Genomic DNA, 17,100 nt, shown 5'->3' with positions numbered 1-17,100 from the left:
ATGTGTCTTTTTTTGTCTAATACTATGATATAATTACTTCTAGTATTATGTTATGCTATATTGTAACACAACTGATTTCCTCTTTTTTCTTTTTGTTTGCAGTGCTTTTCAGAAAGCCTTGTCTTCCTGATCTGAAAATAGAGGGACATTTAAATATTCATTCAAGTCACCTCCTGTTGCAATGTGTATATTTTAAAAATGTGATGTTGTCACTGTGGATTTTACTAATCCAGTTGCTTATGTAGCAACCATAGAACAGAACAGTAAATAATATATAGACCTAGTGTTCATTTTTTGTTGAGAAAAATAGCTTCTTACCATCTTCCCTATAAAATAAATGTAAATGAATGTCCAAATGTGCAATCCACAGGTATCACATATTTTTAAGCTGCCATATCATATTCACCCTATCTATAAAAAAAAAAAAAACACGACGAGCTATAGTTCTGGAAGATAAACCCTTCTACATCAAGCTCTGCTTTTAGGTCTTGGAAAAGTGTAATTCATTGTGGATAATATACAGTAGCTTGTGATTAGCTGTCATCAACACCAAAGGAGGGATATATTATCTTAGCATAATGCAGCATATGCTATCAAATATAAAGATATGGCAAAACACTGAAGAATGTTGTGGCCTTCTACAAACGCAAGCTGGCAATTCTTGCAGTTATAAGGACTAACTTTTTCCAAAATGGATAGATTTGCAAACTAAATCCTAGGCTTGCTTTTTACATCCCATTCATTTTGACCCAAGACCCATTCATTTTGGGTGGAGATGGCCTTTACAGGAAATCTGGGATGAAAAATAATGGAGAATGTCATTGTCAACTTGTCCTCTTCAAAAAAGCTTGCTGGCTGGCAGACAATCTGAAACTCCAGCTTTAATGCTTGCAATCACTAACCTGGAACAAGTAAAAAAAAGATAAGGACCGCTAACATATTTTTAACTTTCTAGATATGCATAATCCCTTTTTGGGTTAGTGACTCAAAGTATTTAAGCCAATGGAGTTGATTTACTAAAGGCAAATAGGCTGTTCACCTTGAGTTTATAGAATGTGGTGAAATTTATTTTTTTCAAAGAATACCCAATCATATGCCAGGGGAAAAAAAGCCTTTTTTCTTGAACATGATTGGATGAAGAAAGTCAGCAGAGCTTCATCTCAGTCACTAAACTCTAGGAACAATTTTCTTACAAAGTGAAACTTCCCTTGCAAAGTAAACAGTCTGTTTGCCTTTAGTAAATCAACTCTATTGTGTCAGTATGTCAGACAGACAACTAACATTTTCAGAAGGTCAGCAGTCAAATGTCAGCACATAATTTTACTTGTATGATGTGCAGTGCTCCCTAGAGCTTCTCTCAGCACTATACAGCTTCCACTTGTAGAGAAAAAGCAACATCCTCCCACTGGGGGAGATTTACTAAAACTGGTGCGCTCAGAATCTGGTGCAGCTGTGCATGGTAGCCAATCACCTTCTAACTTCAGCTTGTTCAATTAAGTTTTGGCAATAAAACCTGGAAGCTGATAGCCCCAAACTTTCCACCCTCCAGTTTTAGTAAATTACCCCCACTGTGTCTCATAGATCAGTACACTTTATTGACATAGGGGGAGTGTGCTCATAACTATGCAATCAGGGACTCTGAAAAGGTAATTTTTTTTCATAGCTGCTTTAAAGCAGGATCCAGGTGGCTCACAGCATGCACATAAAAGTATGTCTCATATTATGCTGTCAGCTTTGCAGCACGGATACGTTTTTGCCATTTTTCAATGTTTCAGGTTCACATAAAGAGGAACTGAACTCTAGAAGCCATGCCCAAAAAAGCAAGCAGAGGGCAAAGGCCTAGTTACTAGTACTGCCTGTAGGCTTCCCACAGCTGATCATTTCTCCTCTGACTAACCATGTCTTGTTCTGCACTGTTTCTCTGAATAGAGATGACTGTTTTGGTAGAGGAGCAGGCTTTGCTCCCTCAGTTCAGAACTGCGCCCCTGATCACTGGTGATCTGATGACTGGTGGGGTATTTATCTAGAAACAGCAGAAAAGATAGAAAAAACACAGATCCTCAGAATGAATGAAGCATGGAGATCCTTGCACCACAGATCTCATACAGCTTCCTCTCCAGCAAGGAGAAAACAGAGAGCAACACAGAAGTGACATCACCAAATCTCACTCCAAATCTTATGAGACCAGCAGATTTTTAGATGATCTTAAATTGAAGATATACAATAGTTGTAGGTTCAGGTGTGCCTAGGTACATTCAAATACAAGGAAATTCACTGCTATATTTTAAGAAGAATTTAAGACAAAAGGTGTATGATTTAGGGTATTGTTTAGGCATAATTAAAGCGGTGTTCCAGCCTCCCCCTCCAAAAATTAAAAGTCTGCAGCTACACATACTGTAGCTGCTGACTTTTAATATTAGGACACTTACCTGTCCTGGAGTCCAGCGAAGTGTCGGCACCACAGCCGATGTTTTGGATTGGCTCGGCGGCGGGGGAAGGAGGAAGGGGCCAAACTTCCGAGGGACAGCGTACTCGTTCCCCCCTGAAAGGAGCCAAATGCGGCAACGAAGGGGGGGGGGGTGGAAGCAAATGAGTGGAAGTTCCACTTTTGGGTGGAACTCCGCTTTAACATTTCAATATGTTCTCTTTAAAAGCTGGGTACAAAGGGGCTAAATGTCAGGAGACAACGCCTGGTTTAGAAAAAAAAATCCGACATTCAGCCCCTGTGTATGTCGATCTGTCCAGAAAACCAGCACCTGACTGACTCCCAATCAGAGCTTTCAGCCAATGGCAGAGAGCTCTGATCGGAGTGTTCAGGTGGGGGTGCATCCCCCTGTCAGAACACAACAGCTCAGCGGGGGAGATTGCTGAGCTAACCTTGCATTGTTAATACAGCGGCTCGGACCGGAGCTGACCATTTTTTGGGTTGAACAAAAAAAAGTAATAGTCTGTACCCAGCTTAAGACAGAAAATCTTTACATTTTGAGTTCAGTTCTACTTTAACCCCCCTGGCAGTATTCCCGGATGTGGCTTGGGGTTAACTTTCAGTACCAAAAGCGGTAACCCCGAGCCACACTCGGGATTACCCCAGAATGTTACTCACCTTCCCTGCAATCCCTCGCCATCCTCCCGGACATCCTCACACTCTCTCCCCGCTCTGTGCACGGCCGATTACCGGCACTTTCCTTCCGGTTCCCTTCCCTGCGAGCGTTGCGGCGCAGGGGGGTGGAACCAGCGGCAAATTCAAAAGTGTAAATACACAAATGACAGGATACAAAGCTGTGATCCTAATGGATTACACTGTATCATGCCATTTCACCACAGGATTGCACCTGGTGACTTTTCCAGTGCCCTGCCTGTGCTTTTCCAGTGCTTTATGCCTGGAAAATTTTGAACGACCATGGCGTCCAAAAAGCGTTCTTTTTGCACAAAAGCGCTTTTAGACGAACTGGAAAACAGTGACAGCGAAACTGAGTTACTTGAAGAACTGAGAGATAGCGATTCGTGGGAAAATTCATCATCAGGTACGAAAGAGACGACCGCAACGATTCTGATGTCTCTTTCTGGCACATAGCTTGTGGAATTTGGGAAGTATATCAAATGATTCTTCACAATTGCCAACGGAGCGATGTGCCAGAAAGAGACATCAGAATCGGGAAGGAAGGCATTGGCACTTACAGGTATTCATACGCTGCCCTATGATCTGTTCAGTGGGCCGAACGCCTTTTGTTTGTTCTGTAGTCTGATACAGAAACTTGGAATACAAAACACTAGCAAATGAAAAAGACACTGTAAATGTAAAACTGTCACTCACTGTAAGCAGTCTGCAAGAACATATTTTAACTCTATAATATGATGTGGCCAAACTGAATAATTATCTTATTTATCAACATTAATATATATCAATTCAATATCTTTATATTTAAAGTTCTGAGTGCCAAAGCTGGAAACTTTTCATATACCCTAATCTTCAATACAAATATCATCTTTTTTTATTCCCCCCAGCACCCTTTTAAAAGAAAATCCCTTTATACATTGCTTAAATCTTGTTGCTGGCTTCAGCCGGTCATATGATGTTACCGTTCATTCTATTCTCTAGCCGTGGTGGTGGGCAGTCCTCACTTCTTAGCAGAGCAGAGCTCACATAAAAACTGCCGTTCAGTTCAGCAGTACTGTGATCCCACTAAGTGGGTTGGTTGATGCTGAGCATCATTCATTCATTCATTCATTCATTCATTCATTCATACATCCCATAGGAGGGCTGGTGCTGTTTCTCAGAGCAGTGAGTCTGCAGAGGACAGCAACGGAGAGGAGGTCCACCAGGAGCGGCTTTTATATTTTTTAACATATCAGACTACATGTTGTTAAAATGTAGTGCAAAAGTGGAGTTGAGCTTTAAGAGTTAAAGCAGTTTTTAAAGTCAAAAGCTAACATTTATTTTATTGCAGCTTCATATATGTGGTGGCTGCATTCGTTTTATTTTGTTAGGCTTGCTTTTTCATATTTTCACCTGGTGATCTAGCCAGTACATCTGTTTTTCAAAAGAACAAGCTGTCCTGCACTCTGCAGATGTAGAAGTTAGAGTTGATACCATTTGCCACTGGCAGGGGTGTTTACAATGATCAGTTTTTATTTATTTATGTAAAACCTTTATCCCAAAAGAAACAAAACTGTTGTGGGCAACTGCTTAAAAAGTGATAGCTGGAGTTTGGCTTCAATTTTTTTAGTGTAACCTTAATCTGCTAGTACATCTAACATTACCCTCCTCTCAGATTGACAATGCTGCTGTCCAAATGTGTCTCTGTTGCTCCTTCATCCAGAGTTGAGGTAACACTGAACTCAATGCAAAAGGTGTGTTACTGGCCAGATCAACAGGTGAAAACCGAGGGGAAAAAACATAACAAAAGAAAATGAATGCAAATAATGATTTGTAAGCTGCAACATATTGCATTTTTAGTTTTGGATTTAATACTGCTTTATGAGGAAATGATCTGCAGTTTTTATTCAGATATATATATATTAATTATGCACACATACTAGTTTTTTCAGAGTTGACCAGCAATACTTTACTTTTAGAACAACTAGCAATTTGTCCAATTTATTAAAAATCTACATTTATGGTTCTGGTACATGGGGAAATTATTTTCAAAATTTTAATTGTAAATAAATGTATTTTTAATATTCTGTGTGTGTTTTTTTAATACAAATTTGAGAAACAAGCATACCATAAACATATAAATATGATACAAAAAATAAATAAAAAATGAAAGAGTACAAAAAGGTTGCTAAATTTGGGAATAGGAGGACATTGTTAATTAGGGGTGTATATATATATATATATATATATATATATATATATATATATAATATATTTATATATATTTTTTTTTTATTACTATACAGTTATATACTGTATTTATACAGCTTCTTTTAGGATAACATCACAATGTAGGTGTGTGTTCTGCAGTAACAGAGGCTTTGGAAGTGTAATTATAACAGTTTGCTACATTACATTGAATGATCTTTACAGCTAGACTTAAGCCATAAGCTTGAGCCTGTGCAGTGCTGGATGAACAATGGGACTTTGGAACAGAAGATTCAAGCTTACCGGCAGAGGAAGTGGATCCTTGACACTTAATAGGAGGACAGAGGCCCCTTCGGCCAATCTGGGATCACCACCAGAACTGACACCTTCTTGCACCACAGCCTATACAGGAAGCAGAAAGGCATAAGCTGTCTTGAAGATCCACTCCACGATCAGTGCACCCGTTCCAACTGCCTGCAGATGATGTACCCTAGAACAGAACCTTGACAACTTGGTATTGCCTGGCAATGTGACAATAGCCACCTCTGGAAGGAATGACCAAGCTGTTAGTTCTTAAAAGATGTGCGGCAGTAAGGACCATTTGCTGGTGTCCAGGGCTGTCCTGGACAAAAGTCCACCTGAATATTCTTCTTACCAGGCACATAGACTGCTGATACCTGCAGGAGATTGACTGAACCCACTCTAGAATCAGAGAGACCTCCATTAGGAGGAAAAGACTATGAGCGCCCCCTGCTTCTAGTCGCAAACTGCAGTCGCTGTGTTGTGTAACTTTATCAGGGCAGATCCACCCCAGATTAGGTAACTGAAGGCTAGGAGAACCTGAAATGCTGCTCTCAACTCCAGGATGTTGGGCACCATTCTGGGTTCCTGAAATGGTCATTAATCCCTGAGCCATTTGGTCCTGAAATAGAGCTCTCCAACTGCTTCACTAGCATTCCACTGCACCACTAGCGACTTGGTTGTCAGAAGAGAATGACACCGCAGAAGATTCTTCTTTTCTAACCACCAGCCTAGACTGGCTTTCATAAAGAGCTTAATCCATATCTTCTTACCTAGGCCCTCTGACCGCCACTGGTCCAGAAACACGAATTGAAAGAGGGGAGAGTCCCATTGAGGCTACCTGACCTGCTGGAGTGAAGCATTTTCTGTGGCCCAATCTGAGGTGTGAAGGGCAAAAGATCCCCCAAATTTGGTCTGAAGTGTTTGACTTGAGGAAGCACCTGTCCGAGATCAAAGCTCTACCTGTGTTAAAAGAGGAACATCAAAGTTCCCATTAGACAGGTATGGGTGGCACAATCCTCAAAATACCTAAAAGCATCCTGACATGGAGCCCTTTGTTGACTTCTTGGATGATGTGCTGGCTTTCTATTTTTTCCTGGTCTCCCAGCCACTGGACTCCCAGCCAGAACTGCAATAGCTAACCTCTTTGGTGTAAGCATGGAAACTGACCCATAAACTGCAATCTCCCTCTAGGAAAACCTCAACCACCCATAGATCATGGAGGAAACGAAAAATTGGGTTGGGGACTTTTAAGGTGCCAATAAATCAATAAGGATTATTTTTTTTAAAATATACAAAATTTTATTGTTGTATTTAAAATAACACAAATGTAAAAGACATATAACACATATATAGTATTAAAATCAATTTATGAGCTGCATATACACTCAGAAACAGATTGTATCTGTATTGGTATCACGGAGTAGCAATACCGACATGTTTCACCAAAACGGTATCCTCAGGGGATAATTTCTGAGCTACTTCAATGATAAGACCCAGAAGGATTTACTTTCAATATAGTACCATGTATTAAGAGACGGATCAAGGGGCGCACACATAGGGTTAATAGGTCAACTAATTTATGCCTGAATATCCTTTGATAGCACATCCCAGAAGGAATGCAGGGACAACATATCCAGAACACCAGGACAAACGATTTGGGCAGATATACAGGGGTCTATTCCCCAGGTGGCACAACTCAGTACACTATATATAATTGGACCATAAGGAGCTGCAGCAGGGATGTCAGTGTACGGCGGCGCCCTCACCGACTTTTTTGCAGTCTCCCTCAACTCAGAGGTTTATCTTGAGAGAGGAAGCCAGACTAACCGTTATCAATTTAAAGTGTTTGTTAAGCCACTGAGTCTTCTTTCTACATTCCTCTTTGTTACATTAACTGATGTGCCCCAGTGTTTGTGTTTTTAACCACTTGCCCACTGGGCACTTATACCCCCTTCCTAACCAGGCCAATTTTCAGCTTTCAGTGCTCTCACATTTTTAATGACATGTCATGCAACACTGTACCCATATGAAATGTGTGTCCTTTTTTTCACACAAATAGAGCTTTCCTTTGGTAGTATATAATTACCACCGGGTTTTTTAATTTTTGTGCTATAAATAAAAAAAGACCAGAAATTTTGTAAAAAAAAAAAAAAAAAAAAAAGAATTTTTCTTAATTTCTGTTATAAAAATTTGCAAATTAGAATTTTGTTTTTCATAAATTTTGCCCAAAATTTATACTATGGTGACAAACACTGAAAATTAATCACACCTGATGTACTGACAGCCTATTTAATTTCTTGAGACACTAACAAGCCGGATAGTACAAATACCCCTCAAATGACCCCTTTTTGGAAAGTAGACATGCCAAGGTATTTATCAAGAGGCATGGTGAGTTTTTTGAATTTGTAAATGTTTTTACCACAGTTCTTTGCAAAATGTTTTTTTTTTTTCACAAAATTGTCATATTACCAGGTTATTTCTCTCACATGGCATATGCATATTAGCAACTAGACCCTAAAACATATTCTGCTACTCCTCCTGAGCATGGCGATACCACGTGTGTGAGACTTTTTCACAGTCTGGCCACATACGGAGGCCCATAATGCAGGCAGCACCGTCGGGTGTTCTAGGGACATAAATTACACATAATTTCTTGACTATCTCTTATACTTTTGAAGGCCCCGGAGCACCAGGAAAATGGAAACGCTCCATTTTGGAAAGCAAACACCCCAACACATAATCTAAGTGGCATAATAAGTCTTCTGATCATGTAATTTTTTCCACAGGTTTTTGAAAAATGTGGAAAGAAAATGAAAACGCTTATTTCTCTCCTCACCTTTCCAGGACGGCCCAACAATGAGAGATGATAGGCTCCTCCCTACCTGAAACACAATCAATTAAGAACAGTTAAAAGGCCCCACCGTTCCCTCTTGCCCCAGTTTAGATTGTGTTTCTTCCTACAAAGAAATGCAGATTAAGATCTCACCTGCAGACTCCTACGAGTCGAAAGGTACCCTGTGAGCCAGGTTCGGCAGAAAGCCAGGGGTTCCCCTTGCAGAACTCTCTGGAGTAGGGGGGGGACCTTACGAGCGGAGCAGTCCCTGCACTCCCATCCGAGGGAACTCACAGGTCGCCCACAGAGCAAGCCCTCGGTCACTTCTGATGTGTTTCCAGGTCTTTTTTCCGGCGCTAGCAGCTCTCCTCCGTAAGAAGATTTGAATTTCCCGCCGCAGAAACTGAGAGGACGGGCGTTCCAAACCTCGCTTTCAAACCGGAACTTCCGGCGCAGACGTCAGACACGCACGACATGAAGGGAAGGAAGAGAAGCATGGAGGAGACGCCGGAGCCGCTAGGTAGCGGAAAAGCAGAGTCCAAAGCTAGTACAGCTCAGGTTCCTGCTTCGGAAATGAAGTCCTCCAGGACTCAGCCTCTGGGTAAGGAGGAGGAGAGACAGTCCCAGGTGTCGGCAGCAAAGAACCAGGTCGGACAGGGTAAGTGATAATTCGTATCCTTACTGACCTATGCAAGAGCCTGCTAGTAACTGACATAACATGGGCCTGGAACTTTTTCATTTCCCTGACCCTAGTAGATTGTGTTTCCTTCTTTCTATGGTCCCTATGTTGATGTCTTTTTCCTGAAAGGGTGATACTTATACTGTCTTTTGTATCCTGTCTTCCAGAGTCCCAGAGCGGTTCACAAGAGGCTACATCAGTATTGCAAGGGCCTGCTGTACATAAGAAATGTGGTTGTTGTTCAGATAAGTTGCCCAGTACCCACAATAGACCGCTCTGCTATAAGTGTATTCATAAATTGTCCGGAAGGGAGACTTCAGACTTTATGAAATATTTTTTTTAACAATATGCAAGAACAAATGCTTTCTACTATGATAGCAGTTCGGTCTAACCTAGGTTTAGCTGCTAGAGGGGAACAGGTGGACCCTTCCTTAATAGCAGGGACTTCATGTCAAGAAAACCCTCTGAGTATAGCAGGGCCTGCAGCCACTACAACAGCTACTCAAAGTCTTCCTTCAGCACAGGTCACAGAAGAAGATAGAATATTGCCAGAAGATAACCGCTCAAATTCCCCATCCTATTAAGAGGCTGAGGGTAATAGGGACTCAGACACATCTGAGGAGGTAGAGTCAGCAAAAAACCTGTTTGGATTAGATAGTATGCAGAGTCTCCTTCAAGCTATATAAGCTTCAGAAGAGATTCCTGATTTGCCTAAAGAAGTCTTGGCACAAGACAAACTCTACAAAGAGATAGGAAGAAACCCTTCTAGAGTTTTTCATATTCATCATTCTTTAAAAAATCTGATACTTCATCAATGGCAATTGCCTGAAAACAGGTTAAGCAAAGGGAATTCTTGGAAAAGGAGATTTCCCTTTAAAGATGAGCATGCAAACAAATTCCTGAAAAGGCCAAAAATAGATGCCCCCCTAGCGCAAGTCTCCAGAAAATCAGATCTCTCCTTTTCAGATGCTGGTAGTATCAAGGATACTATGAATCGGAAAGTAGAGACTTTGCTGGGAAAAGCTTGGGATTCCAATGCAAAAGCAATGGGTTCAGCTCTAGCTGCTTCTTGTGTTGCAAGAAATGCTTCCTCCTGGGTTGAAAAACTAAGTAAAAGTTTTTTTCAGGTAAAAACTCAGGATATCCAAGACTCCCTGTCAATAATAACCAAGGCAGTAGCATATCTGGCAGATGCTGCACTGGAATCAGTGGAAGCCACTGCTAAAACAGGGGCACTCATGAACTCAGCCAGAAGAGCCATTTGGCTTAAGGAATGGGAAGGAGACATCACGTCCAAGACCAAGCTCTGTGGCCTTCCATTTGAAGGGTCTCTCTTGTTTGGTTCAGGACTTGACGAGGTCCTTTCCAGATCCTCAGAAAAAGGGGTTAAGTTTCCCACAAAAACAAAAGAAACTGGTAAAAAGTTTTTTCGTGGCCCTATGAATAATAAGCAGCAAAATAGGAGAAGGGAAGCTACAAAAAATTGGAGCTTCAGGAGAGAAAAGTCAAGAAACAATTCTCCTTCTTCCTCCCCCCCAGCTGCAAGCGACAAAAAATTACTTCATTGTCAAAGTAGGGGACAGACTGGATCTCTTTTCTCCAAGGGAAGAAATTACAGTCTGTCCTTTTACCCTCAGCATCCTAAAAATAGGCTACAGACTACAAGCTGCACTTATATCCCCTCCGAAAGTAACCCTTACACATGCCCCCAAAAGAATTGCAAGGGAACAGCTCATGATGCTTCCAGGGATTCAAGAACTGGGAAAATTACCAGCAATTGCTCCAGTACCAAAAAGCCGGTGTTTACAGGGGTCTTGTTCCCATATCTCAGTGGTACCAAGACCTTCAGGAAAACATTACCGGATCATGATCCAAAGGAATCCAGGAAGCATCCCAGCCACTTCATGGGCTCAACCCCTTGCAAAAGGACTACGGTTCTTCCAGATATACTTTTGGGTAGAAGGAATAAATTCCTTGGCCAGGATACTCACCCTCCTTTCACAGGACCAGAACTCTCTGAAGTGGTGGCCCAACCAAGACAACCTACAAAGGAAATTGGTTGGGCTGAGAGTTCTAAACAAGCAGTGGCAACACAAACCAGCCAATGCCTTCCCTCCTCTGATGCCAATCCCCGGAGTACTTCAGAAACTGTGCAGGTATCAGGGACGGAAAATAATCCTGTCCGCTCCCCGATCCCCCAAAAGATCAGGGTTCCTATCCCTAAAAGCAATGTCCAGGGCTTGCCAGTGGCATCTCCCAGTTCCCTCGGACCTTCTGTCCCAGGGGCTAGTACAATATCAGAATCCAGGATTCTGTCAATTAACTGCCTGGTTACTGAACGCCAATTGCTTAAAGCAAAGGGATGCTCAGATAGAGTGGTAGATACACTCTTACTGAGTAGAAAAACAGTCACCAGGAAAATTTACATAAAAATATGGAAAAGATTCTGTACCTGGCAGAAACAAAATAATTTAGCTTCTACCTCTACTCCAATTATTTTGGAATTTTTGCAAGATGGAGTAGACAAGGGTGTGGCAGTTAACACCCTTAGGGTACAGATTGCAGCTCTTTCTGTTTTTCTAGACACCAGTTTGGCAAAAGAACCACTGGTTAAGAGATTTTTGTTAGCCAGGAGTAGGGCTACTCCTATTAAGAAAAACAGGTTCCCTCCTTGGAACCTAAATAAGGTCTTAGAGGCGTTATCTAAAGACCCCTTTGAACCTATAAAAGAAATTTCTATACTTGAAAATAACTTTTTTGTTAGCCATCACCACAGCCAGAAGAATAGGTGATTTACAGGCTCTGTCTATTTAAGAGCCTTTTATGTTGGTCTTCCCAGATAGGATAGTCCTAAAACCAGACCCTTTATATCTACCCAAGGTAGCATCCTCTTTTCATAGAACTTAGGAGATAAATCTACCTTCCTTTTGTGACAGACCAAAAAACAGCAAGGAAAGGGAATTTCATTGTGATGATGTGAGAAGAGCTCTTCTCACTTATTTAGAAAGAACAAAAACTTTCAGGAGATCAAACCACCTCCTAGTCCTCCATTCTGGGCCTGGGGGGGGGGGGGGGGGGTTTACAGGCTTCTAAGCCTTCATTAGCAAGGTGGATTAGGCAAGCAATTACCACTGTCATGTCTCCATCATTATATTGTCATGTTATTCTTATGAGAGTTTTCACAATGTGTAATTTACTGTGTAACCTACTGTTCATGTTGTACCAGCGCCATCTAGTGGCCATTCACATATTACATATTGGAACAATTTTTGTCCCAGCCCAGCTACCATAGCTTTCACCTATGAACTTTGGTGACATCATCTTCCCTCCATATCTTGTTTTCTACAGGAAATTCAGCTAGAGGAAACACAGCTAGTTGCATCCTCCCTCATCTTAGTTTATGGCGGCATCGCTGGTGTGTATACTCTTATGGATGCTTAACATTATCATCCTGTATCTATGTCTTGTGTAACTTACATCTTGTGCACATTTCTTGTATTTGCATTGCTATGTACAGTAATGTCTTATATGCATTGCCACATGTCAGTATACATTAGTAAGTGTATTCTCTTTTCTGTTCCACAGTTTTACCACTCTAATTTCACGTATTTCCTTGCAATAAAAGTTGAAGTTGGACCTTGCTCCTTTGTCAATGCATTGAAGGAAATCAGGGTTATACTGCCTGTCAATCTATGTACCCTCACACATAGGGAGGACAGAACAGTAAAACAGCGACCTCCTAACAAGCTAGAGACACAGTAAAGCTGCAGATTCTGCACAAGCTGATGCAAGACGCTGTGACCTCTCACAAGCTGCAGTGAAACAGCAACCGAGTACAGGTTGGACCACGTGATTCTGAACCCCACACAGTGCAAGTGTGCAAACCTGCTACCATGTCAACAAGCAAGTCTGATCCATTGGAGACAAGGTCCCACACCTCAGCCAGTTCCAGAAGCTCAAAGAGGTCAGTGAGCAGCTCCACTATTGCCATTGCCCGCGCAAAGGCTGAAGCCGCCAAAATGCGAGCAGCATTTGCTGAACAAGAGAGACAATTGAAAATAGAGAAAGCACGCATGGAAGCAGCCCTAGCTGAACAACGGGCAACATTGGAAAAGCTAGAAGTGGAGAAGGAAGCTGCAGCCGCTATCGCAGAAGCAGAAGCTTTAGAGGAAGCAGCAAACTCCACAAGTGATAGACTCAGCAACATGCTTGGGCCTGAACCTGGCCATCCTGATAACATGAAACGCACTACAGACTACATACTGCAGCACTCTAAGTCAGGTGACAGTCTGCATTTAGGACCAGGAGCAGAGTCAACCTCTGCTAAAGAGCAGCAGAATCCTGTCACACGGCAAGCAAATTCTGCTGACCATTCTCCTCATGTTAAGCAAGAGAGCAGTTTTGCATACCATCATCCCTCAGTGCAACCTGAAGTAGATGGTGACTATTACAACAACAAGTTGACACCAAAAAGCTATACCAGCCCGCCGGGACCTTTACACCACAACTTATCTCCGGGTCCATCAAACAGAAATGAAGGTATGTCAGACTTCCTTAAATTCTTTGCCCGACGTGAGCTAATAACCAAGGGGCTCTCCAAGTTTAATGACAGACCTGAAGGCTATAGATCATGGCGATCATCATTCAAGAATACGATCAGAGATCTAGATCTGTCTGCAAGTGAAGAAGTTGATCTTCTAGTCAAGTGGCTAGGAAATGAGTCAGCAGAACATGCAAAGCGGATTAGAGACATTAATATTAACTATCCATTTAGAGGGCTGAACGCCATATGGGAGAGACTTGAAGAGTGTTATGGCTCACCAGAAGTAATAGAGAACACACTATTCCAAAGAATTCAAGATTTTCCCAAAATTCATAACAAAGGTTATCAAAAGCTTAGAGAACTAAACGATCTGCTGATGGAACTCCAAGTTGCCAAGGACGAAGGAGACTTGCAAGGTCTAGCATACTTAGATACGGCGCGTGGTGTCAACCCCATTGTACAAAAACTACCTATTAGTCTACAAGAGAAGTGGATCGCTCAAGGCTCCAAGTACAAACAGCAGTACAATGTCCAATTTCCTCCATTTTCATTCTTTGTGGACTTTGTGCACCAACAAGCAAAGACCAGAAATGATCCTAGCTTTGACTTCTCAATGTTTGACACCGCATACCCTAAACTAGGTAAACCTGTCTCACCTCGCAACCTGAAAGGTACACCTGTTGCAGTACACAAAACCAGTGTATCTCTTAAAGACTCCTCAATCAAAACTTACAGTACTACAGAGACTGAGAAGGTCCCAACAAAAGACCTGCACAGAGAGTGCCCTCTACATAAGAAACCACACTCATTGCTGAAATGCAGAGGATTTAGAGGAAAACCTCTCAGGGAACGCAAAACCTTCCTCAAGGAAAACCATATTTGCTACAGGTGTTGCGCATCTACCTCTCATCTCGCAAAAGACTGTACAGAGAACATTAAATGCTCAGAATGTGACAGTGGAGAGCATATTACAGCTTTACACCCTGGGCCACCTCCATGGACTCTCACACCTTCAGACCAGGCTGCAGAGCACGGCGGGGAGGAGAGAGATACAAAACCTCCTGAAGTGACACCCCAGTGCACCCAAGTCTGTGGAGAAGGTCTTAGTAACAAATCATGCTCTAAGATTTGTCTGGTTACAGTGTACCCCATTGGTCACAAAGAGAAAGCCATAAGGTTGTATGCCATCCTTGATGATCAAAGCAATAGATCTCTTGCTAGCTCAGCTTTCTTTGATATCTTCAGTATTAAAGGACATAACTCTTCATACTCACTTAAAACTTGCACAGGTGTGAGTGAAGAAAAAGGCAGAAGAGCTACTGGTTACCAAATCGAATCCGTAAATGGGGAAGCATCCTTGCCTCTGCCTACCCTGATCGAATGTAACCAGATTCCAAACAATAGAGAAGAGATTCCTACACCTGAGGCTGCATCGCATCATTGGCATCTAAAACCCATAGCTCATCTCATTCCTGCACTTGATCCAGAGGCTCAAATAATACTCCTGCTGGGAAGAGACATCATAAGAGTCCACAAGGTGAGAGAACAGATAAACGGTCCTCACAATTCTCCATATGCTCAGAAGCTGGACCTAGGGTGGGTCATTATAGGTGATGTCTGCTTAGGAAATGTCCACAAGCCAACCACTGTAAATTCTTTTTACACGCATACATTGGAAAATGGACGTCCATCCCTCTTTCAGCCTTGCCCTAACAAATTCCTTGTAAGAGAGAAGCCTGCAGGTATGCTATATTCGGACTTTACTGAAATCCAGAACCCTTCTTGTGGTGAAGACCTAGACCACTTAGGATGCACAGTGTTCCAGAGGACAAAAGAAGATCACAAGATAGCTCCCTCCTTTGAAGATGAGACCTTTTTAAAAATAATGGAACAAGGAATTTTCAAGGATGAAACAAACACCTGGGTTGCACCACTTCCATTCAAAACTCGGAGACGCTGTCTCCCTAACAACAGGGATCAGGCCTTAAAACGCTTCTGTTCACTTAGACGCAATTTCCAGAAAAGACCAGAGATGATGGAACATTTCTTCTTATTTATGGGCAAGATATTTGAAAACAACCATGCAGAGGTAGCTCCACCTCTGAAAGAAAAAGAAGAATGCTGGTATCTGCCAATCTTCGGTGTTTATCACCCTAAGAAGCCAGGTGAAATCCGAGTGGTGTTTGACTCCAGCTCACAATATCAGGGAGTCTCCCTCAACAATGTTCTTTTGACAGGACCAGACCTCAATAACTCTCTTCTAGGTGTCCTCATCAGATTCCGTAAAGAATCCATCGCTATAGTTGCTGACATACAACAAATGTTCTATTGTTTCCAAGTTACAGAGGAGCACAGAAACTTCCTGAGATTCTTCTGGTTCAGAGACAATGACCCCACCAAGGACATCATAGAGTACCGTATGAAGGTACACGTTTTTGGGAACAGCCCATCTCCTGCAGTCGCAATATATGGACTCAGACTCTCTGCCCGAGAAGGTGAAAAAGACTATGGACAGGATGTTAAGAAGTTTGTTGAAAGGGACTTTTATGTTGATGATGGTCTAAAGTCACTTCCCTCACCAGAAGCTGCAATCAGCCTACTCAAGAGGACTCAGACTATGCTTTCATGTTCAAACCTCAGATTGCATAAGATAGCTTCAAACAGTAAAGTTGTTATGGAAGCTTTTCCTACTCAAGATCACGCCAACGACTTGAAAGACCTAGACTTGGCTACAGACACAATACCCATGCAGCGCAGCCTGGGGCTCAGCTGGGATCTCAAGTCTGACACCTTTACCTTTCAGGTCAACCAAGAGGAAAGGCCCTTCTCACGACGTGGTGTCTTATCTACAATCAACAGTCTGTATGACCCACTTGGGTTTGCAGCACCCGTGATCATCCAAGGTAAGACTCTGCTCAGAGAGTTAACCACAGATACATGTGATTGGGATTCTCCACTTTCCTCAGAGAAAGAGGCACTATGGATAACATGGAGAGACTCTTTAAAGTCATTATCTAACCTACACATACCTAGGTCATATACCCACCTCTCTCCAGCAGAGGTTCAGTCTAGGCAACTGTTCATCTTTTGTGATGCTTCAGTAAAAGCAATTGCTGCTGTCGCTTACCTCAAAACAATAGTCAATAAAGGTCAAGTTCAAATTGGCTTTGTAATGGGCAAGGCGAAGCTGGCACCATGTCCTGAGCTCACCATACCAAGGTTGGAACTTTGTGCTGCTGTTCTGGCAGTAGAACTAGCAGAGCTTATTGTGTCAGAAATAGACATACAACTTGACAATACAGTGTTTCATACAGACAGCAAAGTAGTGTTGGGCTACATTTACAATGAGACTAGGAGATTCTACGTCTATGTACACAACAGAGTGCAAAGAATTAGGAGGTCAACACAGCCTACCCAGTGGCGCTATGTACCAACTG

General features: G+C 42.2%; 1 protein-coding gene across 1 annotated transcript in view; it reads left to right on the top strand.

The window, feature by feature from the left end:
- The window catches only part of LRRC74B (leucine rich repeat containing 74B), a 77,460-nt gene extending 77,322 nt beyond the window's left edge, over window positions 1-138 (top strand). Inside the window, exon 13 of the mRNA XM_082243223.1 lies at window positions 103-138. Coding sequence (XP_082099349.1) covers window positions 103-130 — 28 coding nt within the window. The 3' untranslated portion in view covers window positions 131-138. The remainder of the gene's footprint in view (window positions 1-102) is intronic.
- The last annotated feature ends 16,962 nt before the right edge of the window (window positions 139-17,100 follow it).

The sequence above is a fragment of the Pelophylax lessonae genome (assembly GCF_965119305.1).
Source record: "Pelophylax lessonae genome assembly, chromosome: 1".
NCBI classification, from domain to species: domain Eukaryota; kingdom Metazoa; phylum Chordata; class Amphibia; order Anura; family Ranidae; genus Pelophylax; species Pelophylax lessonae.
The sequence above is the reverse complement of the archived record's forward strand: the minus strand, read 5'-3'. Positions and strand labels throughout refer to the sequence as shown.